Consider the following 22,168-nt stretch of genomic DNA (forward strand, 5'->3'; position numbering starts at 1 on the left):
CTTACAATTAAACTAGACAACACAGGACTTTCCATTTATTTTTATTTTTTGGTGAAAACAAGAAATATAGTAGTGATATGCTCCATTTTTCCTTCAAGCACATAGAAGACAAAAGTACTAGTGTGCCTTGTTTAGTTTGACAGAGTAATTGTACTACTAGTACTTAAACTGGTTAGGAACATATAAGTCAAGTACATTATTACTAGGGCAAGAAATATCAAGTAAGACAACAGAGTTATATTTTTCATTTTAAGACTAGTTTCACAAGACTTGGCAACAATTTGTAAAATCTTAAGACTCTTCAAAGATCACATTATTCAGGTTATATTTCTAAGAATAAAGCTATATATGAACAGAGACCAGAACAAGCTAATTACTGAATATTCACAGAAGTCTTCAGACTTCACAGGACACAAACATATTTTTGTACATGTTCTCAATTACAAGCAAAAAGTAGGCTTGTAAACATCAAATTTGCCATTAAGCTGAAATGGAGAGAGGAATAGGATTTTACTTAAAACAAAGTGCAATTAGGAGCATACACCATTACTCTTCCACATACATAAAGGTCACTCCTAGAATAACAGAAGACATCTAGACTTGGATTTATAAGTATGGCAAATCTGAGGAGTAAAGAAAAACTTGAGAAAAATCTAGGAACATCCCATTTAAACTCCAGCCCCTTTGATTCCCTCGCCTGTACCCTGGAAAGTGCCTAAGGAGTCTCCCCTTCCACCTCAGATCCTGCAGGGTTTGCTTTTCTGTTGGTCTTTCCAAGCCCACTCCACAATGGGATCATTTCTACTTCTGGGTTTTACCTAGTTTCCCCAACCTAATGGTCCTTTCTGCTGCTTATGTCCAGACCTCATAAATCCTCAAAGACTCCAAAGCCTTCAAAATGGAAGGGAAAAGGGCAAAGGTGTGTGGTCATTAGCACCACCAGATACCCTCACACCTAAGACAGCCCTAACACCACCTATTGGAACTTACCCTGGAAATTCTGATGGACTCCACACATCCCCTTAGCCCCACAAGGCCGACTGCAGTCTGCTCCCTCGTTTGTTAGAACAGAAGGGGATGAAACGCAGAACTGAAACCTGAGGGCCAAGGTGGCCAGGCAGTAGGCTGGAGGCCCATGGGAAAACAGAGCACTAATAAAATAGGACAAAAGACAGGGTGACCCACAAAATCCAACTGCATGATCATTTCTAAGAAGTCCAAGGCCCAAGAAAGAATTGCCAGTAAAGCTAAGTTTTGGTTGCTTTAGCTCGTATCTTGTTTGAGACCTGTCCTGAACCCTGCCTCCTAGCTTCTCAAACTAAAGTTCAAGAAACACACAAGTTTTGGTTGAATTGAGGGTGGAAGGGATGTCAAGGCTAGCCTAAAAGAACAATGCCCTTCAATAATTAGAGATCTCCCTTTGAAACTTGTAGATCTGCCTAATGCAAATGGAGTGGACGGATGAGGGCAATAAGAGATCTGAAGTCTGTTTTACAATATTTGGACAAAACCAAGAAAGCAAATTAAACAAAAAAACTGCTCTGCCAGTTTTATTTTCTGTTTCTGAGCTGTAATCACTTCAGAAAGAGAAAGGGAAGGAGGAGTAAGTGTTAGGTTTGAGAAACTCCACATTCCAGAAATAACCACCTATTCAGTTCCCCCACTCTGGCAACTTTGTTATGTTCAGAATGAGTGTGGGAGGGTGATGAGGGGTGGTGCCTAACAAAGTTGCCCAGATTAAGGATGGTTTGTTGGTTGGGGCTCAGTAAAGCTAACTGTTGGAAGACATTTGTCTCGGCATTGGTTTGGGCACTGTCACTTAGGCCAGGCCAAACTGCCTAACAGCCAATTAGGGGACAGGTGTGGGTTTCCTGCATGCTGCCTGGGAACCAAGTCTACAGATGGTTCTTGAGGAGGCAGACAATGGTGACCTGTGCTAAACTCAACCAGGTGAGAGCAAGTAGGGGTGAGCTACAGCACAGGCCTTCATACTCACCAGTAGTTGGTCACGAAGCAGAGTAACCAAAGGGAGAGAAAGGGCACCATGTGATAACACAGAACACCTCTCATCTGTTACTTCATTCATTCCTAGCAGTCACCCACCAGCCACCTGCTTGTTCTACCAAGTAACTAGCAGCGTAGATGGCATAGGCCCTGGAAGGCAGCTGGAATTCAGTCAGTGGCAGCCTAGAATGTCCAGTTTGGGCTGATGGCTGCATCGGGATATCAAGTTTCATCTTGCAGTGGTGAAAATCAGGGCATGCCTAAAGTACATGAGTATCAGGAGCACAGCAGCATTAAGTATGAAGTCCAGCTAGTCATTTGTAAAGATGTGTCAAGCTTCCTTGTGGGAGAAAACCACTTAAAAAACTAGAAGATGACCATGGTCCCAGAGAGGGCCCAAGCCATGCAAAGAAAGTCCGTATCTACAGCATCAGGAGCTTGGCATAGAAGCATTAGAAGGCCATGCACTTGGAACAGTAACAGGATGCAGAACAGCATGAAGGCCTAGAGGGAGAACACAGGCACATAAGCAACAATCTGCTGAAGATTCATAAGATCCAAAAGGACAAAGTGATCCAGTATGAAGAGAAAGCAGACAGAAGACTGCATGCTATTGGTCAAGCATAGGTCCAGGAGGGAGTGGCAAGGAAACTTGTTCAGGAGCTTCCCAGGAAGGTAGAGATTAGCCAGACTGGAACCTGAAGGACCGGGGGCTTTCCACTGGCTGCCTTGGTGGGCCGCGAATTCCTCGGCGGGACCCGTCACCCATCAGGTAGTACTGTAGGGGATTGGACCACAGTTCCCCTTTGATAATCTCAGCAATCCTGTCGAACTCTAGGAGGCTGTGATCCGAGAACCAGTTAAAGAAACTGGGGATAGTGTTCCCTTCCCGGTTCCTGTGAATTTGAGCCTGGGGGTCTTGGCCTCGGTGCCAGCGGATTGGAGTGGAGAGAGACACCACCCGGCCAGAGGATCTGCGCTCATATTCCTTGACAAGCCCCTCGTTTCGGAAGTAGGGGTTGCTCTGAAAGATGAACTTGAATTTGCAGCCTGCTCTGGGATGTTTAAGCTCCTCCACTTCCAAATTAATCATGTACCTCATCATGTCTTCATCTTGGCCGCTGATCATAGGTGACAGCTGGGGGTGGTTCCGAAAGGCAGTGACCCAGAAACCTGGGATATTTTGGATAATGAAGCTCCTGCGCTGCATATGAAGCCTTCGCATCCGGCCAAACTTACGCTCCAACTGAAGAAAGGCCCTATCTGCCTGGGCATTTACATTAGACAGCTCCTGATCGATGGCCTCCAGCGAGTCCATGCAATTATTGATCTTTGGCGCCCTGGGACGAGCCTCCTCTTTCGCCCCTCCTACCACCTTCTTTTCCTTCGGTGCCGCCTTCTTTTCCTCCATCCCCACCTCAGCTTCTCCCTCTTTTCCCTCTGCCACAGCGATGGCGCACTTTTTAGTCATTTCCTTGGCCTTCGCCCCCGGCAGCATCTGAGACCCCAACCCCCCTGCGCCACCGGCTTCTTGCGCCTTCTGCCCAGCAGAGCTGCGCGGCTCTTCACGCTGACAGCCATTTTTCTGGCTGTCGTCTGCTGCCACGGAGGCAGAGCCGGCTTCCAAGCCCTTCGTGGGAGACACAGCATCTTCCTGTCCTGCTTTGCTCACCGCACCGCCGCTATTCGCAGCAACGCGCAGGCAGAGCGCGGGGCCGCAGTCCACGGGATCCCGGGGTGCACCTCCCTCCGCAGCGCTTTCCACACCGACCCCACCTGTGTCCGCCATTGCCTGTGTCTCTTCTGTTCCCGCACGGAATCCCTCGCACTGGTTTGGGTCCGCACCTCCTGGGGTGTGGTCGGGAGCAGCGAGGGCCGGGGTTTCAGAAAGAGGGAGCTTATTGTCCCCCTGGAGGTTGCTCATCTTGGGAGAAGGCAGACCTGCGGCGGATGCGCGCTCCTGGTCCTCTGCAGCCGCAGCGCTCGCCGGAGTCTGCACCTAGCGCCACCCCTTTTCGTCTTCTCGGCGCGTGCTACCATGGCAACCGGGAACGTCAGGGCGGGGGCGTCTTACCTTCGCGCGAGAGCTCCAACTCGCTGCGCCAGTGATTATGCTTGTCCATCAAGCGTATTCCTTTGTCCTTTTTGTTACAAAATGTTCGGCATTCATTCGTCTAGAAAAGAAGTTTGGCTTACATGAATGCATGTAGCCCACAAGCAGCTGAGAACTGTGTTAAGGTGGGTTTTTTTACGCCTCTAAATGAATTTCTAAGGCACCAAAGCTTTTGTCTCAAAATATTTAATAAAATAAAATAAAAAATAAGGTTAGCTATTGTCTGTTCAAATCAGTTCGTAGTGCTGCTCATGACTAGGAAAGCGGATTCACCAACTGACAGGCCTTCCTTCTTCAAGGTACAGAATGATGGCTGTTACCAGTGCATTGAGATGAGCAGAGTTTGATTTCTAAAGTGAAGTGTTGCTGTATTAAATGTTATGACTTTAAAACTAGGAGCAGGTGAAAGGGAAACTTTTATCAACCTAACAGGGCAATAATGGAATATGTGAATTTTTTTACAGATTTTAAAGCTTATATATTTTGGCTAGTGCTCACACAGCAATTGAATACTATTCTTCTTCTTTTTTTTTTTTTTATAAAAGATTTATTTTTCTTCATTTGAAAGGCAAAATTACAGAAAGAGACGGGGCCGGGGGCTGGGGGATTCTTCCATGCATTGGTTCATTCTCCAAATGGCTACAGTGGCCAGGCTGGGTCAGCTGGAAGCCAGGAGCCAGGAGCTTCTTCCAGGTCTCTGACATGGGTGCATGGGCCGAAGCACTTGGGCCATCCTCTGCTGCTCTCCCAGGCTCATGGGAAGTGGAGCAACTGGACTTGAACCGGTGTCCCTGTGGGATGCCAGTACTGCAGGCAGCTGCTTAACTTGATAAGCCACAAACCAGCCCCATCCTCTTCACCTTTTAATGGATGAGTATGGAGGCAACACATGCTTGCAAAACTTTAGCCTTTACGCCGGATTCTGTCCCAGTTGTTCCTCTTCCAGGCCAGCTCTCTGCTGTGGCCCGCGAGTGCAGTGGAGGATGGCCCAAGTGCTTGGGCCCTACATCCACATGGGAGACCAGGAGGAAGCACCTGCTCCTGGCTTCAGATCAGCGCAGTGCACCGACTGTAGCGGCCATTTGGAGAGTGAACCAACAGAAAGGAAGACCTTTCTCTCTGTCTCTCTCTCTCTCACTGTCTAACTCTGCCTGTCAAAAAACAAACAAACAAACAAACTTTAGCCTTTAAGAATTTCTTGAAAGAAATGTAACCACAAGGGATTTTAATTTTTAAAATGATGTGTATTACATATTGCTTTTCTTTGGGTTATAATCTTAATCTAGTTTCTGCTTCATAATCCCTCTGGACATGAAACCAGCAAATATTTGCTAAAATTTACTCCTGGCCTAATTCACTGCAGGACAGTAGCAATATTCAGCCACTTGCAGGTATCTAAACTATTGTCTCTTAAAATATTTACTTAAAAAGTCAGAAAGACTAATTATTCATCAGATCATGAAATTCATTTGATAATGATATCATTGCTCTTAGTTTGTTGAATGTGCGAATTACTGATGTTTACCCTTAGAAAAATGGGAAACAAATTTTGCATATCTAACATCTTAAATTTGTGTTAGAATAAACTCTAAAGCACACCAGATTATGTTCACTTTCAAGTAAGAGCTCAGAAGTATGGATTTAAAGGAAAAAAAAATTTTTTTTAAAAAAAGCAGCATGTATACTGAGTAAGGGAATGCTCTTGGAAGAACACTGCTTACAGCTCTCTTCTGTACCCCTGTCAGCCTACTCAAGCACCTATTTCAGACTGACCTGTTTATTGCCTGCCAGTAAATCAGTTATCCCAGATAAAACATGCAAACAACATTCACTTAACAGATAGCAATTATTTTTCTCTCCTCTTTTTCACCTCTTAATGAATCCTATTTTTAACCTTGTGAGGTGAAACCAGTCTATTGATTTGTCTTTTTTGTAAATAAGTAAACTGTTCTATAGTTGATTTATTCTTTGACTGCTCTGCTTTGTTCCCTTTTCCAAAGAATCTTTGCACTGTTTAAAGAGTCACTCTTGTACGGAGGGAAGTATCACTATGTTCCTAAATCTATGTATATGAAATACATGAAACTTGTATAACAAATAAAATTTAAGAAAAAAGTCACTCTTCTGGGTTTTAACCTGAGATAAAATACAGAGAAGACAGAAATGCTGATTCAATTACTTTGTGGGGCTGGCACTGTGCAGATAAAGCTGCCACCTGCAGTGCCAGCATCCCATATAGGCACCCATTTGAGTCGTGGCTACTTCACTTCTGATCCAGCTCTCTGCAATGGCCTGGGAAAGCAGTGGAAGATGGCCCAACTCCTTGGGCTCCTGCACCCACATGGGAGACCCAGAGAAAGCTCCTGGCTCCTGGCTTCAGATTGGCGCAGCTCCAGCTGTTGCAGCCATCTGGGGAGTGAACCAGTGGATGGAAGCCCTCTTTCTCTTTGCCTTACCTCTGTGTAACTCATCTTTCAAATAAATAATTTTTTTTTTTTAAAAAGGTTACTTTGCAGAGGGGGAGAGGTTACTTTTACAGACTTTTTTAGAAAATAATAAAATTACACATGAAATTTTCTTATGTATACCAAAATTTTTTAAATGTTTATACCTTTACCACTCAAAACATCCTTATCTGTAGCTTTGATTATTCCTGTTACCTGAATCATTTTCTACTCCTAACAATCTACCTATTCTTTTTTATTTTTTTTAAGATTTATTTTATTAATTTGAAAGAGTTACAGAGAGGGAGAGACAGAGAGAGGACTTCCATCCGCTGGTTCACTCCCCAGATGGCTGCAACGGCCAGAGCTGCGTCGATCTGAAACCAGGAGCCAGGCTCTTCTTCCAGGTCTCTTAGGCAGGTACAGGGGCCCAAAGACTTGGGCCATCTTCCACTGCTTTCCCAGGCCATAGCAGAGAGCTGAATCGGAAGAGGAGCAGCCAGGACTAGAACCGGCACCCATATGGGATGCCGGCGCTTCAGGCCAGGGCTTTAATCCACTGTGCCACAGTGCCGGCCCCCTGCCTATTTTTTCAAAATTCAGATCACGTAGCTTGTAGTAGGTATTTTAAAGGCATTAAATTTCATAAACAAGAACTTAGGGAGAACTAAGAAGTTAAATTGGTGATGGTCATACATATAAATATGATAATTGACAAATTGCTTTTCATCTTCTGTACTTAACCTTCCTTAGTCACCTTACCATTTTGATAGTCCTCTGAATTTCTATAGTACTTGTGACCTTTTCCATCTACTCTAGTACTTATCTATCCTTTACTTTTTAACTTTCTTGGTTGCTTTATGAAAGTCAGTCTCCATAGACAATGATGATGTATAGCAGATCTTCTTTAGCATCTATCAGGAAGTTTTAAGAAAAATTCATGGGGCTCGTGCTGTGGTGCAGTAGGTTAATCCTCTGCCTGCAGTGCCAGCATTCCATATGGACGCCGGTTCAAGTCCCAGCTGCTCCACTTTTACATCGCAATGTAAAGCTAAATCTTCTCCTTTATGTTCCTGTCTCCATCTTAGTTATTTCAGGCTGCCATAACAAAGCACTATACACTAGGTGGTTTTTCTTTTTCCTCTCCTCTCCTCGCCCCTCCTCTCTCATTTTCTTTTCTTTTTTCAGATTTGTTTATTTGAAAGGAAGAGTTACAGAGGGGAAGAGGTAAAGGCAGAGAGAGGGAAGTCTTCCATCTGCTGGTTCATTCCCTATATGGCCGCAATGGCTGGAGCTGCACCAGTCCGAAGCCAGGAGCCAGGAACTTCCTCCAGGTCTCCCACATGGGGTGCAGGCGCCCAAGGACTTGGGCCATACTCTACTGCTTTCCAAGGCCATAGCAGAAAGCTGGATCAGAAGTGGAGCAACCAGGACTCGAACCAGCATCCATATGGGATACCAGCACTGTAGGCAGTGGCTTTACCCACTACGCCACAGTGCCAGGCTCCCTGGGTGGTTTCTAAACAACAGAAATTTATTTCTCACAGTTGTGGATGCTGAAAAGTCCAGGATCAAGGTATCAACAGATTTGGTGTCTGGTGACGAACTGCTTCCTGGTTCACAGATGCAGTTTTCTGCTGCATCCCAAGATGGAACAAGAGGCATCTCTTTCAGTCCTCTTTTTCATTAGTACTGATCACCTCCCAAAGGCCTCACTTCCAAATACACTCAAACTGGGGATTAAGTTTCAACATGGTAATTTGGTGGAGAACTGAAACATTCATTCCCTTGTGCCTTCATTCACAAACTGTTGAAGTGCCTAGTTCCTAAAGACAGAAACAAGAATCAAGATCCTCTGGCTGAGGCTGGCACCATGGCATATTGGGTAAGGTCACCGCCTGCAGTGCGAGCTCCTATATGGGTGCTGGTTCAAGACCCAGCTGCTCCACTTCCAATCCAGCTCTCTGCTATGGCCTGGGAAAGCAGTAGAAGATGGCCCAAGTCCTTGGGCCCCTGCACCTGCATAGGAGAACCAGAAGAAGCTCCTGTCTCCTGGCTTCGGATCACCCAGTTCCGACCATTGAGGCCAACTGGGGAGTGAACCAGTGGATGGAAGACCTCCCTCCCTCCTTCCCTCTCTTTCCCTTTCTCTGCCTCTGTCTCTGCCTCTCTGTAACTCTACCTTTCAAATAAATAAATAAATCTTTTTTAAAAAAATCCTCTGGCTTAGTAGTTTTTTTTTTTTTTTTTTGAAGCAATGACTTTGTTTGTTTGTTTGATTTGTTCTCTGAAAACCTTGATATTTTCTCATAAGATCAGGAAAGTACCTGCATCAAAACTTGCACAATAGGTACTAAGTGCCTTAAACAAAAAAAGTCCCAAAGGAGCACTCTTATAAGAGGTAGGACATTCCATTAAGAAATGTTGTCATCATCAAAATTGCTCAAGGCCCACAGGACAATACTGTGTGAGAGAAGGACACCAAGAATTTTGAGTCAAATTATCCTAAAAGAGCAAACAATCAGACTAATGAGACATTTATTTCATTCAATTTCCTTCTTACCCATAAGTGATAAATGATAAAAATATTTTAAAGTCCAAAAGTCTTTCATTAAGTATAAAATAGAATTAGAAGGTTTTGTAACAAAGTTTGACATTTTTTCATTTTTAGTTTTAAATAAAGGCATATATTATCATCAGTAGTTATAAAGTACATAAGAAAATACCGTATGATGCAGCATACAAGGATATTTCAAAGGTTCACAAATCTATACATAGCTTTTTATGTTTTTCCACAAACTTTTTGAGGACATATATGCATGGATTCAAACTTTTGCACTAATTTATACTTTTATTTTCCACAAACTTTTTAAAAAAATTTAAAATATTTATTTATTTAAAAGGCAGACTTACAGAGGCGGGGCTGGGTATGGAGGGAAGACAGAGAAAGAGATCTTCTATAGGCTGATTTACTCTCCAAAAAGCCACAATGGCAGGGAGTAGGCCAGGCCAAAGCCAGGAGCCAGGAGCTTCCTCCAGATCTCCCACGTGGGCGGCAGGGGTCCAAGCACTTGGGCCATCCTCTGCTGCCCTTCCCGGGCACATTAGCAGGGAGCTGGACTGGAAGTGGAGCAGCTGGGACTTGAATCGGAGCCCATATGGGATGCTGATGTTGCAGGCAGTGGCTTCTTTACCTGCTGTGCCACAAAGCTGGTCCCTCCACAATGCCGGCACCTCCACAAACTTTTTAAAGCACTCTTGTATAATAAAACAGTGAAAATATATTTTTTGTTTTCATATGTGAAATAACACTGTGTTCTATGATTAAATAATAACTCATAGTTTTTTCATCTACATCAGTACTTAGCACTGGATAATTATTTTATACAGGGGACTGTCCTTCACTTTGCAGGATGCTACGTATCCCTAGTGTCCATAATGAATGCCAGTAGCACTCCTATTGATTGTAGTAATCAAAACTACTCTTGTTAGTATCCCAACTCCCCGTAGGAGGAAGTATACCCACAATTGAGATGTGTTTTATACATGCTTGCAGACAATTTTCATTAATGATCACTAGAGGGCAGAGTGGCCTTAAGATGAAAATGGAATTCTAGTTTGCCTTTGATGTTAAAATTTAAGCTAATCTAAAGAAAATATTCATTGCAATTATAGACCACATAATCATTTTAAAAAACTCACAAATTTGATACCATGTGTCATTAAAATTAAACCATATTCATTATATTGAGGCTTTCACTTACCAAATTAAAATGTTCTTAGATAGACTTAATTATGATAACTCCCTATAATACTTGAACAAAAAAGAACTTATATGACCCTGCTTTCCCTAATCTCAAGAGAAACCAGAGACAAGGTCTTTGATTCTGAATGACCTCACAGCTTTATAGGCTGCTTAAAGACACACGTTGTAGGATGGCATTGTGGCACAGTTAGGGGTAAACTGCTGCTTGCACTGCCAGCATGCCATATTCACGTGTCATTTCAAGTCCCAATTGCTCTTCTTCCAATCCAGCATTCCCGCTAATGCAGCTAGGAAGGCAGAAGGGTGATGCCCCAAGTGTTTCGGCTCCTGGAGACCAGACGGAGTTCCTGGCTTCCGGCTTTGGCCTGGCCTGACCGAGCTCTGGCTGTTGGGCCATTTGGGGAGTCAATCAGCAGATGGAAACTCTCTTCCTCTCTGCCACTCTGCCTTTTAAATAAACAAATAAATCTTTAAAAAAAAAAAAAAAAAAAAACCACTAGGCCGGCGCTGTGGCTCAACAGGCTAATCCTCCGCCTTGCGGCGCCAGCACACGGGGTTCCAGTCCCAGTTGGGGCGCCAGATTCTATCCCGGTTGCCCCTCTTACAGGCCAGCTCTCTGCTATGGCCCGGGAAGGCAGTGGAGGATGGCCCAAGTCTTTGGGCCCTGCACCCGCATGGGAGACCAGGATAAGCACCTGGCTCCTGGCTTCGGATCAGCGAGATGCGCCGGCCACAGTGCGCCGGCCGCAGCAGCCATTGGAGGGTGAACCAACGGCAAAAAGGAAGACCTTTCTCTCTGTCTCTCTCTCACTATCCACTCTGCCTGTCAAAAAAAAAAAAAAAAAAACACTTCAAAATCAGATAGATCTGGCTTCAAGTCCCAGTTCTACTACTGACTAGCTGTTTGATTTGGGTAAGCCATTTCACCTCTCTGAGCAATTTCCTCATATATAAAATGAATATAATAAAACATATTTACTGTACTATGAAGATGAAGCGTCTGTGAAGTGTGGGATAATGAGCTGTGATCAACAGAAGTTGATTTGATCATTTTTAAGATTTATTTGTTTATTTATTTGAAAGGCAGTGACAGAGAGAGACAAGAAGAGAGCAAGAAGAGAGACTGATCTTCTATACACTGGTTCACTCCTCAAATGGCCACAATGGCTAGGGCTGGGCCAGACCGAAGTCAGGACTACATCCAGGTCTCCCATGTGGGTGACCATCATCTGCTGCCTTCTCAAACACATTAGCAGGGGGCTGGACCAGAAGTGGAGCAGCTAGGATTCCAACCAGCACTAAGCAGCAGTTTAACCCACTGTGCCATGACACTGGCCCCTGATTTGGTCATTTTTATTATTTTTCACTAAGATTTACCTACATTAAATAGATTATACTGGAGGCAGTATAACATCAATATAAAATTATTTTATGAAACTAGGTATATAGAAGCTCAGAAATAAAAGACATCCATGTAGGATGAAGCAATAAGTGACACTTTGGAAGATCTTAAGAGTTGAATTAAAAGTAGAATAAAATTTGAATAATCTGAGAAAGGCACAAAACACTGGATTATAGTAATAATACTTGCGCTGCATATTACAGTTAATTCTAAATGGTTCTAAACACATGCTATTTCTGGTTGGTGCAGGAAAATGTTTATTATAGGAAACAAACATGCATTACCACATTCTTCCATAAAATATCATTTTAAAGAGCTTATAAAATCCTTAAGACAAAAATTAGCTTTGAGAAATCTATGCTTCTAATAGCTAATTTTAAGCAGACTTGCTTGCTCAAAGTTAAATTTTTAAGTAAGGGACAGAGTCTAGATTTCAAACCAATTTTGTCTGACCCAGAAGTCTTTGCTTATAGTGGACTAACACATTCAGTTCACTAACATTAGATTAAGGCTGGAACACAACCACCATCTGCAACTGCATTCCAATTAAACATCTACCATGCTAAGAAATATGAGAAATAGATTTTTAAAAAATCTTTTTTCTAAAGAGCTTACTTTAGTTTAAAAAAAAAAAAAAAACACCCACAGAAACTAAAAATCTCCTAGGAAAATAAAATGATTTAAAAAAAAAAAAAAAACAGAGTACTAAAATACAAGACATGGCCAGCGCTATGGTATAGCAGGTAAAGCCATTGTCTGCAGGGCCGACATCCCATATGGGCACCAGTTCGTGTTCTGGCTGCTTCACTTCTGATCCAGCTCTGTGCTATGGCCTGGAAAAGCAGTAGAAGATGGCCCAAGTCATTTGGTCTCTGCACCTACGTGGGAGACTTGGAAGAAGCTCCAGACTCCTGGCTATGGATGGGCCCAGCTCTGGCTATTTCAGCCATTTGGGGAGTGAACCAGCAGATGGAAGACTCTCTCTCTCTCTCTCTCTCTGCCTCTGCTTTTTTAACTCCGCATTTCAAATAAATAAATTTCTTTTAAAAAATGCAAGACAATGACTCCTTATACCTGGTATTAGAGTCATAGAGCCAAAATAAACAGGCCTACTCTTGGCTAATATATAAAGGGTCCAATGTTTATTTTGAAATTAGTACACTTCCCTCTGCTGATAAAAGGAGTCACCAAAACTGGCCCAAAAATACACTCAGAGAAGTTTAACCATTATAGAAAATGGATGACGACAGCACCTAAAGTACTATGAACCTATTTTTAGAAATATATAAACACAACTTTAAAAAAATTTATTTATTTTAAAGTGTTACACAGAGAGAGAAGGAGAGGCAGAGACAGAGACACAGAGAGAGGTCTTCCATCCGCTGGTTCACTCCCGAATTGGCCACAATGGCCTGAGCTGTGCCTATCTGAAACCAGGAGCCTGGAGCTTCCTCCAGTCTTCCCACGTGCATGCGGGGGCCCAAGGACTTTTACTGCTTTCCCAGGCTACAGCAGAGAGCCGGATTGGAAGTGGAGCAACAGGGACTCGAACCAGCACCCATATGGGGATGTTGGCCCTGGAGGCAGTGACTTACCTGCTCCATCACAGTGCTGGCCCCAAACATAACTCTTAATTACACTGTCCAGCATGAAGTTGAGTTTGTTGAACAGAATGAGAATTAGATACTAGGTGTGTACTTCATTACTATAAAAGTAATGGAGTTGTTAAAAGTAATCACTCTATTGACTAAACCACAGCATCTACATTTCTTAGTGATATTAATAGTTCTTTTCATATCAGCATCTATATTTCAGCAGAATATTAAAACATCTGAACTGTCTTGGTCCTTTCTATTCTGAAGGAAAGTACAAGCAAGCAATTCAATTCATGCAGTAAACAACAAAAAACCTCTATTTTTAAAGACAGAAGACAATTATAATCTGAGAGAATTTGGAAATCCTCTGTTGTTTAGTATAAACATAAACATATTCCTTTAAAAGTCATTCAAATGGTAATAACTTTTTAAAAAATATTTACTTGAGGCTGGTGACGAGGCTCACTTGGCTAATCCTCCGCCTGTGGCACCGGCACTCCAGGTTCTAGTCCCAGTTGGGGTGCCAGTTCTGTCCCAGTTGCTCCTCTTCCAGTCCACCTCTCTGCTGTGGCCCAGGAAGGCAGTGGAGGATGGCCCAAGTGCTTGGGCCCCACACCCGCATGGGAGACCAGGAGGAAGCACCTGGCTCCTGGCTTCGGATCGACGCAGCATGCCGGCCGTAGCGGCAATTTTGGGGATGAACCAACGGAAAAGGAAGACCTTTCTCTCTGTCTCTCTCTCACTGTCTAACTCTGCCTGTCAAAATAAATAAATATTTATTTGAAAGGCAGAGCAAGAGAGAGATCCTCTACCTGCTGGTTCACTCCCAAAATGCCAACAACAGCCAAGGCTAAACCAGGCTGAAGTCAGAGTCCAGGAACTCCATCTGGGTCTCCTAAGTGGTTGGCAGAGACCCAACTCCTTGAGTCATCTTCTGCTGCTTCCCAAGATACATATTAGCAGGAGCTGGCACCCTGATATGAGCTTCCTCAAGTGGCAGCTTAACCCTCTGTGCCACAACATCAGCCACAACTAGACAGATAAAGAGGGAAAGTAGGCTTCCACCTGCTGATTTACTCCCCATTCAAGGCCAGGAGCCTGGAACTCCGTACAGGTTTCCCATGTGGGTGGCAGGGACTCAAGGACTAGAGCCATCATCTGCTGGCTCCTGGGATGCACATTAGCAGGAAACTGGAACAGAAAAGGAAGACCTGGGACTCAATCAAGGCACACTGAATATGGGATGCCGCTGTCTCAAGCAGCAACACAAGCAATATGACAAAAGTCTCCCCCAGCAATAACTTTTAACTAAGACCAAGTTATTCATACTAACAGGGATTTTAGATTTTTTATGGCAAAACTAGTTGCTGTCTGCTACAATATGGTACAGAGTATTCTAGTTTGAAATGAGAAACCCTAACTGAATGCAGCCTAGATTACACTTTGGATAATACACTTCTATTTGCTGAGCCTCTTACTTTCCTATCAAATTGGGATAGTGAAACCAAAACTACAAAATGAGAGTATACATAGAAGTTCCTGACAGATCAAATAAATTATTGAGAAAAATATGAAGACAAAGACAGGTATTTGATGTAGAGTTAGATATCCAAAGTTCAAATTATGACTCTGTGGGGTAGGTAATTCATTTGTGATCAATAATGTAGCTAAATGTCATTTTTTTAATAGTTAAAGTTTGGGGAAAAGAATCAAGTGAGACAAAGCAGCAGCAGCAGTTTTATGACAGTGGTTTCCCAAAATAAGCCTGTATAAGAATCACCTGGAGCACTGGTTAAACCTCCATCACCAGGTCCTGTCTTCAGACTTTCTGTTTCAGTAGGTCAGAACTGGTCCAAGATTCTTCATTTATAATAAAATCCAGATGAAGCTGATGCTGCTCATCTAGAGATCATCCTTTGTGATCCACTGCTTTAGGCTAATGGAGAGGGGCAGATAGGGGTTGAAGTTCAGAGAGAAGCATCTTGTCAGCATGTTAATGTTCAGAAAGGCAAAGGGAAGCTCAGAGAAATTTGAGTGACCCAGGGAAATCAACTTTGAGTATGTCAGTGCTCTTTACAGGAGTTTGGTATTTTATTACAAAGTGTGTTAATACTTGGAATCTTTTCACACATAGTAAGCTCTCAACTCTTTGCTGCTGTTATCCTTTGCAACCTTACAACACATTCTCCAGATGTAGGACATTAGCTTATAATGCAGATATTATCACCCTTACATTATGAATAAGGAAACAAACTCAGAAGTAATCTTTTTGGTGAATGCATTACATGGTAATTGTAAAACTTTCTTTTAATTTACTTAAGACAGAGAGAGAGCAAGCAGACAGACATCCAGGGAGGGATCTTCTATCTGCTGGTTCACTCCCTAAATGCCCACCCACAATAGCCAAGGCTGGGTCAAGCCAAAGCTAGGAACCCAACTAGAACTCAATCCTGGTCTCCTACCTGGGCTGAAGGGACCCAGTACTGGAGCCATCAGCTGTGCCTCCCAGGGCACACATTAGTAGGAAACTGGAATCCAAAGCAGAGCCAGGACTTGAATCCAAGTACTGAGACACGGGATGCAGGCAAACACCTGCCCTCAAACCGGGACTTAATCCCAGTTTAAAGTTAATGTGCCTTCCCTGTTCATCAGGCCATTTCTAAGATACCTCGGTGTTTATTAAACATAAGTAGCTTAAATGACCCATTCATTTTGGTTTTACTTTTTATTTTTATGCATTTATTTGAGGAAAGAGCTCTCCCATCAACTGGTTCACTCTCCAACTGCTGGTCACAGCAGAGACCAAAGCCAGAGGCCTGGAATTCAACACAGGTCTCCCACATGGGTAGCAAGAGTCCAGTTACTTGAGCTATCACCACTGCCTCCCAGGGTCTGCATTGTTAAGACGCTGGAGTCAGGAGCTGGAGCCAGGAGTTGAACACAAGCACTGCAATATGGGACACGGGCATCCTAAACAGTGTCTTGACTGGTGGGCCAAATGCCATCCACCTCCACTTAATTTTTAATGGATCCATTTCCTCTTGCTTGTTCTCAAGTAAAATACTGTAAATATAAATTCCAAAAGAGGGGCTGGCACTGTGGCACAGTGGGTTAATGCCCTGGCTTTAAGTGCCGGCATCCCATATGGGTGCCTGTTCGAGACCCGGCTGCTCCACTTCTGATCCAGCTCTCCACTATGGCCTGGGAAAGCAGTAGAAGATAACCCAAGTCCTTGGGCCCCTGCACTCACATGGGAGATCCGGAAGAAGCTCCTGGCTCCTGGCTTCAGATCGGCTCAGCTCTGGCCGCAGGGAGTGAATCAGCAGATAGAAGACTTCTCTCTCTTTGTCTCTATCTTTCTCTGTAACTCTGTCTCTAATAAATAAAATAATTCTTTAAAAAAAAATCTGTCTCTCCCTCTCTCTGTAGCTCTTTCAAATAAAAAAAAATTAAAACAAAAAATAAAGAGATCTAGCAGAATGGCATGCTTTTATTTTACTGTCATGCATATAAGACAAATATGGCAGTGGTACATTTCCAGTTTGAAACAGCAATCGCACAAGTATTATGCAATTTTAGGAAAAGAGACACATCAATTACTAAGTTATTTCCAGAGCAAATTATCCAAAAAAGCCACACAGTCTTTGGCAGATTATTTTTCCATGAAACAATATTTTCACAACTCTGAAAATGACCAACTTATTCAAATTATGTTTCTAAAAATACAAGGGAATTCAACAGAATTCAACAGAAACAAGAACCAGTTGAAAACTATTATAAGTCTTCACATAAATCTTAATATTTCACAGGAAAGCAAAATTGTTAATTCTCCCAAATGTTCCCAATAGAAGGCAAAAGAAAGTACAGCTCAATTTCCCAAGCAGAAACAGAAAATAACAAGACTAAATACGAGTGAAACAAAGGTACAGTACTATTCGTCCACGTACATCAGGTCACATAAAAACAAAAGAGAAAGCATATAAAGTTGCACTGCACTTCTTTAAACAATCATTGTTTAGGCAGCATTTTTAATAGAACCACCCTCTTCAATTCTATTGCCATCCTAAGAAACATATTATTCTTCCCATCACCACTAACAGATTGAATACCCTTTCCTAAAAGGCTCTGTCAACCAAGTCCTCATTCTTGGCCCAATTTTACCTGGTTCATTGATGCCTCTGCCCTTTTATGTAGTTTTCCCTAAATATGCACCCATCACAATTTCTTTAGTTCTTCCATCCATTATAAACCAGATCTCACCTTTCATTCCTTTTAGATTTGTCTTCCTTTGAGCCCTCCAGGATTTGCTAAAAGGGTTGGGGAGCTGAGAGGATAGCTGAGAGGGCAAAAAAAAGCCCTAACAACTAACAACTTTACAGAGTAACTTCTCTTGAGCAACAATAAAGCCGAAGTAAACTAAAAAGCCTTTTTTTGCGGATGCTTCTATCAGTGTTTTGTTTTGTTTTGTCTGTTAAGAAAGGGAATGAAGGGGGGAAAGAGGGCTAGAGGGATCTTGGCAGCGGCTGGGGGACAGGCATAGTAACAGGTAGCCTTACGAGATAATCAGTGCTACAGAAAGAGTAATGGCAAAACATAAATCATATGGAATGAGCGGGCCCCTGCTGCTCTCCCGTGATATCATTAAGCCCCAGTAATTGTCCACAGACCATGAGCCTGTAATGCTGGATGCAGATAAATAGAATGGGTTTCCAAATCAACCTAGAAATGCAGGTGGTAGTAACTAGAACAAAGGCCCTGGGAACAAAGAGTGTAAGCAGTGTAGATAAAGACAGTGCAATCTACAGCCATCATTTGCTTGGCTTTGCAGTGGTGTGAGCCATAGCCATGCAGCACGTGTTATTAATGCAGAACAGGATAAAGGTCACGTGGAAGTGAAGCAGCATGCCTATGATGGTCTCAAGCTTGAGGTTTAGAGGAGCAAATATCCAGCAGAAGACAGGGTGTAGAAAGGTCAACAAGACAGACCCATGACTGTTGCCCCAGCACAGGTCCAGCAGATAGTAACAGACCTTGTGCAGCATTCCCAAGGGTAAGGGTTAACCTGACTGGAACCCAAAGGGCCTGGGGATCTCCACTGGCTCCCTAATTGGGCGACGTCTAGCTCTGCGAACACCTTCACGCAACAAGTAGTACTGCAGTGGATTTGGCCACAAGTCCTCTTTGATAATCTCAGCAATTCTGTCAGATTCTGGAAGGCTGTGGTCTGAAAACCAGGTGAAGAAACTGCAGATGAGGTCTTGGTTTCTACGGATGAAGGACTGGGGTTCATGTCCCCTGCGCCATATGATTGGCGTTGAAAGAGACACTACTCTCCCAGAGGATCGGACCTCATATTCCTTGACAATCAGCTTATTTCTGAAGTAGGGGTTTCTTCGAAAGAAGAATTTGAACTTGCAGCCAGTCCTGGGGTGTCTGAGTTCCTTCACCTCTAAATTGGATATGTACCTTAACATCTCTGCATCTTGGCCCCTAATCATGCCGGACAGCTGGGGATGGTTGCGAAAGGCAGTCATCCAGAAACCCGGGATGTTCTGAATGATGTAGTTTCTCCGCTCCAGGTAGTGTCGACGCATTCGCCCAAACTTCTGCTCCAGCTGTTGGAAGGCCCTGTCAGCTTGAGCATTCACAGTGTCCAGCTCCTGTTGGATGGCCTCCAGGGGGTTCATGCGCAGAACCACATTCAGAGGCCAGGGCCCTGCCTCCTCCTTCACCTCCTCTACCACTCTGTTTTCCTCCACCACTTCTATTTCTTCACCTGCTGGCTTCTCCACCGCCATCTCCTCCGCCACTACCTGCTTCTCCTTCACGCCTTCCGTCTCCACCACCTCAGCCCTCTCCTCATCCACGGCTTCTGAGAAGGCGGCACACTTTTCAATCTTCACTTCCTCCGCCTTGGCCCCCACCATCGCCTCACACTCCGACCTCTCTGCGCCACAGCTTTCGAGAGCCTTCTCCTCACCCTGGAAGACATCACCAAGCCTGCTGCGAGTTGCCACCACCATAGAAGCTGCTTCCAGTCTCTCTGAGGGAGGCGGAGCCTCTTCCCGCCCGGCCGCGATCGCTACGGGACCGCGACCCCCATCGACTCGGATCGCGGGAGCATGCCCACAGCTCGCGGGATCCCGGGGTGCGTCCCCCTCCTCTAAAACCTGGGGCGGCGGGAGCGCGACGGACCCCAAACTTCCCTCACCCGTCTCCACCATCACCTGCGTCGCCTCGGTTTCCTCGCTGAGCCTCAGGCTCGGGTCCGGATCCCCAGGAGGATGTTCGCGAACAGTAAGGCTGAGGGGCTGGGGGAGAGAGGTGCTCTCGACCCCATGCAGGCCGCTCATGTTAGCAACAGTCAGCCAGCGGCAGGGCAGTGCCTGTTTTCCTCACAGACGCCGCGCTCAGAGCTACACTCCCACTCACGCCCAACCAGCGCTGTCGCTCCCCAGCCTCCCCGCGCAGGCGTCTCCGGGGCGGTGACGTCAGGGCGGTAGATCTCACCGCATCGCGAGAACTCGCTGCGCCCGAGGATTGGCTCATCCGCCCCCTGCCGCCAAGCGTATTTTCCTAGTTTCGCTGCAGAGTTTATCCGGTTGGAAAGGCAATTATATTTACGTAAGTAAATGTAGGTCGTCCTCGAAGACCGACGGCAGTGACGACACTTCTTTCAGGGCATCGGGAAACCGCGTCCAGCATATAGGCAGAGTGATTCAAGGGACTTCAGTCCTCAGCTGCGTGCCGTCCGCTGTCTGCAAACATGTTTTTGTGGTTTTCAGGGTTTTTTTGAGGCAGAAAGATAAGTCTATTCCACTGCTCCGTCTGGTTGGGATCAAAAATATTTTTAACCAGATGAATAGCGAAATGTTTCTCCTTCCTGAGGTGGAAGTGACGTGACCTTCACCTTCTCCTCAGCAGTTTTTTTTTTTTTTTTTCTAACCACCAAAGTGATGCATTTTATTGCTGGTCTTCAATTTATAATCTGCATTACATAAGAATTTTATTTGCTAGGTCTTGTTCCGTGCCCCTTCACTGTTAGCTATTTACAGCACCACAAATTTGATTTATTAACTTGTTTAGTTCTGTAAGATAGGAAAGTTTGGATCCAATGAAATACCTATTCATGGCAATCAACTCAGAGAGTTCGTTTGAAACGGATGTCATGTCTTTGGTTTAGTTTGCTGACTTGTGAGTGAAAGTGGTGTTATCTTGGGGCCTCCGCTCACCACCATTGTTAAAGAGGATAATCCAGGTGGTTGATGTAGAAAACATGTTTGTGGAATGCAACATGCAGCTGATTGACTTAAGGTGAAAAGCGGTTTTTATGTACTGATTTGCCTTGTGTGATAGGCTGATGGTCCCCAAAGAGGATCATGTCCTGATCCTCAGAACTTACTAGGTGGCAAAAGATGCTTTCCAAGTATGGTTAAATTAATGATCTACACAAGTAAAGATTATCCTAGATTGTCCAGGTGGGCCCTGTGGAATTATAATGGCCCATATAAAAAAGGAGGCAGTGTGTCAGAGAAAATGTGATGACCAAAGCAGAGGAAAGTGAGAAAAATATTATGCTGCTGGTTTTGAAGATAGAGGCAGGAGCAAGGATCCTAGGAATGAGGTAGCCCCTAGGAGATAGGAAAGTAAGAAAACAGATTCTACCCTTGAGCCTCCAAACGAATGCAGTCCTCCCAACACCTTGATTTTAAGAAGTTGGATAATAAATTATCACTTTAAGCCATGAAGTGTATGGTTGTTTCAGAAGTAATCTGAAATGAATCCACCTTGCGGTAGGTTTCGTTGCATGTACACATGCCTCAAGTTGTTTCTAACAGCAGCCTCTTCAACTTTCTCCATTGCTTCCCCTGAGGTCTTGCCCACTAAGTATGTTTTATCACTGCTTGAAATCCTTTGGATATTGAAACAAAAAATACACTTAGGCAATATACAAAGTTGAAGCCCAAATATACGACAAAAAATATTTGAGAAGACTGTGAACTGCAGGAGGACAAGATTGTGTTTATTTACCTAATAACTAGCACTCTGTCTTGCACAATATTCCATAGATGGTGTTAAATTAAGGAGAAAATGAATACAGTTTCTCCTGATTGCAAATTGGTACTTGTAAAAGAGAAGTAAGGGACTTTTGGATTGTCACCCTGCTTTCGTCCTTATCCACCTCTGGATACTGGAGGGCCACTGTACTGGACACAGTCCTGGTTGGGAGAATTAATTTCTGTATGTGTGTCAGAGCCTCTAAAAGCATAGGAAAACCACAAAGAAAACTATTTTATTTTATAAATAGTTTACATTTGTGTGGTCACGCTGTATGACCAACAGATTTAGGTGAGTTTACATAGCAAAGCCTCAAACTACCAGTACTGTATTTCCAGTTTTTTCCTTTCTAGATAAGCCAAAGTAATGATCTTAGTCCTTACTTCATTTCTCTCTGTAAGAGATGTACATGGATCCTGTGCTGCATGGCTGGATTTGCTTTTTGAATAGATAAGAATGAATAATTGAATTTTCTACAAGTCCTCTTTTTTTCTTTTTTTAATTGCCGTGAAACCATCTTCTACCTTGGAACTTGAATAATTTAAGTTAGCTAAAATGGAGACTTTTATTCCAATTTGCCTTTCTGTTTTTATTATTTCAAATATTTATTTATTTATTTGAAAGAGTTACACAGAGAGAGAAGGAGAGGCAGAGAGAGAGAGTCTTCCATCCACTGGTTCACTCCCCAGATGGCCACAAAAGCCAGAGCTGAGCCGATCCAAAGCCAGGAGCCAGGAGGTTCTAACAGGTCTCCCACGTGGGTGCAGGGGCCCAAGGACTTGGGCC

The 22,168-nt window shown here is 43.8% G+C and overlaps 2 protein-coding genes across 6 annotated transcripts; both read right to left on the reverse strand.

The window, feature by feature from the left end:
- TSPYL4 (TSPY like 4) lies at window positions 1-19,642 on the reverse strand. 4 transcript variants are annotated; one of them, XM_062186646.1, is made up of 4 exons: window positions 19,552-19,640; window positions 15,105-15,260; window positions 14,390-14,515; window positions 1-4,178 (listed from the first exon to the last, which is right to left on the reverse strand). In XM_062186646.1, the coding sequence occupies exon 4, from the start codon at window positions 3,926-3,928 to the stop codon at window positions 2,687-2,689; it is 1,242 nt and encodes a 413-aa protein (XP_062042630.1). In that variant the 5' UTR covers window positions 3,929-4,178; window positions 14,390-14,515; window positions 15,105-15,260; window positions 19,552-19,640; the 3' UTR covers window positions 1-2,686. The 4 variants fall into 4 exon arrangements, with proteins under 4 accessions (XP_062042630.1, XP_062042629.1, XP_062042632.1 ...); XM_062186645.1 differs by having other exon boundaries at window positions 13,768-14,515; XM_062186648.1 differs by lacking the exon at window positions 14,390-14,515.
- On the reverse strand, window positions 16,797-19,803 carry TSPYL1 (TSPY like 1). Of its 2 annotated transcripts, XM_062186644.1 has the most exons (2): window positions 19,552-19,801; window positions 16,797-19,305 (listed from the first exon to the last, which is right to left on the reverse strand). In XM_062186644.1, exons 1-2 carry the CDS (start codon window positions 19,675-19,677, stop codon window positions 18,382-18,384), a joined length of 1,050 nt encoding a protein of 349 aa, XP_062042628.1. In that variant the 5' UTR covers window positions 19,678-19,801; the 3' UTR covers window positions 16,797-18,381. The 2 variants fall into 2 exon arrangements, with proteins under 2 accessions (XP_062042628.1, XP_062042627.1); XM_062186643.1 differs by having other exon boundaries at window positions 16,797-19,803.
- Window positions 19,804-22,168: the final 2,365 nt, after the last annotated feature.

This window comes from Lepus europaeus, chromosome 3, assembly GCF_033115175.1.
Source record: "Lepus europaeus isolate LE1 chromosome 3, mLepTim1.pri, whole genome shotgun sequence".
Taxonomy (NCBI): Eukaryota; Metazoa; Chordata; class Mammalia; order Lagomorpha; family Leporidae; genus Lepus; species Lepus europaeus.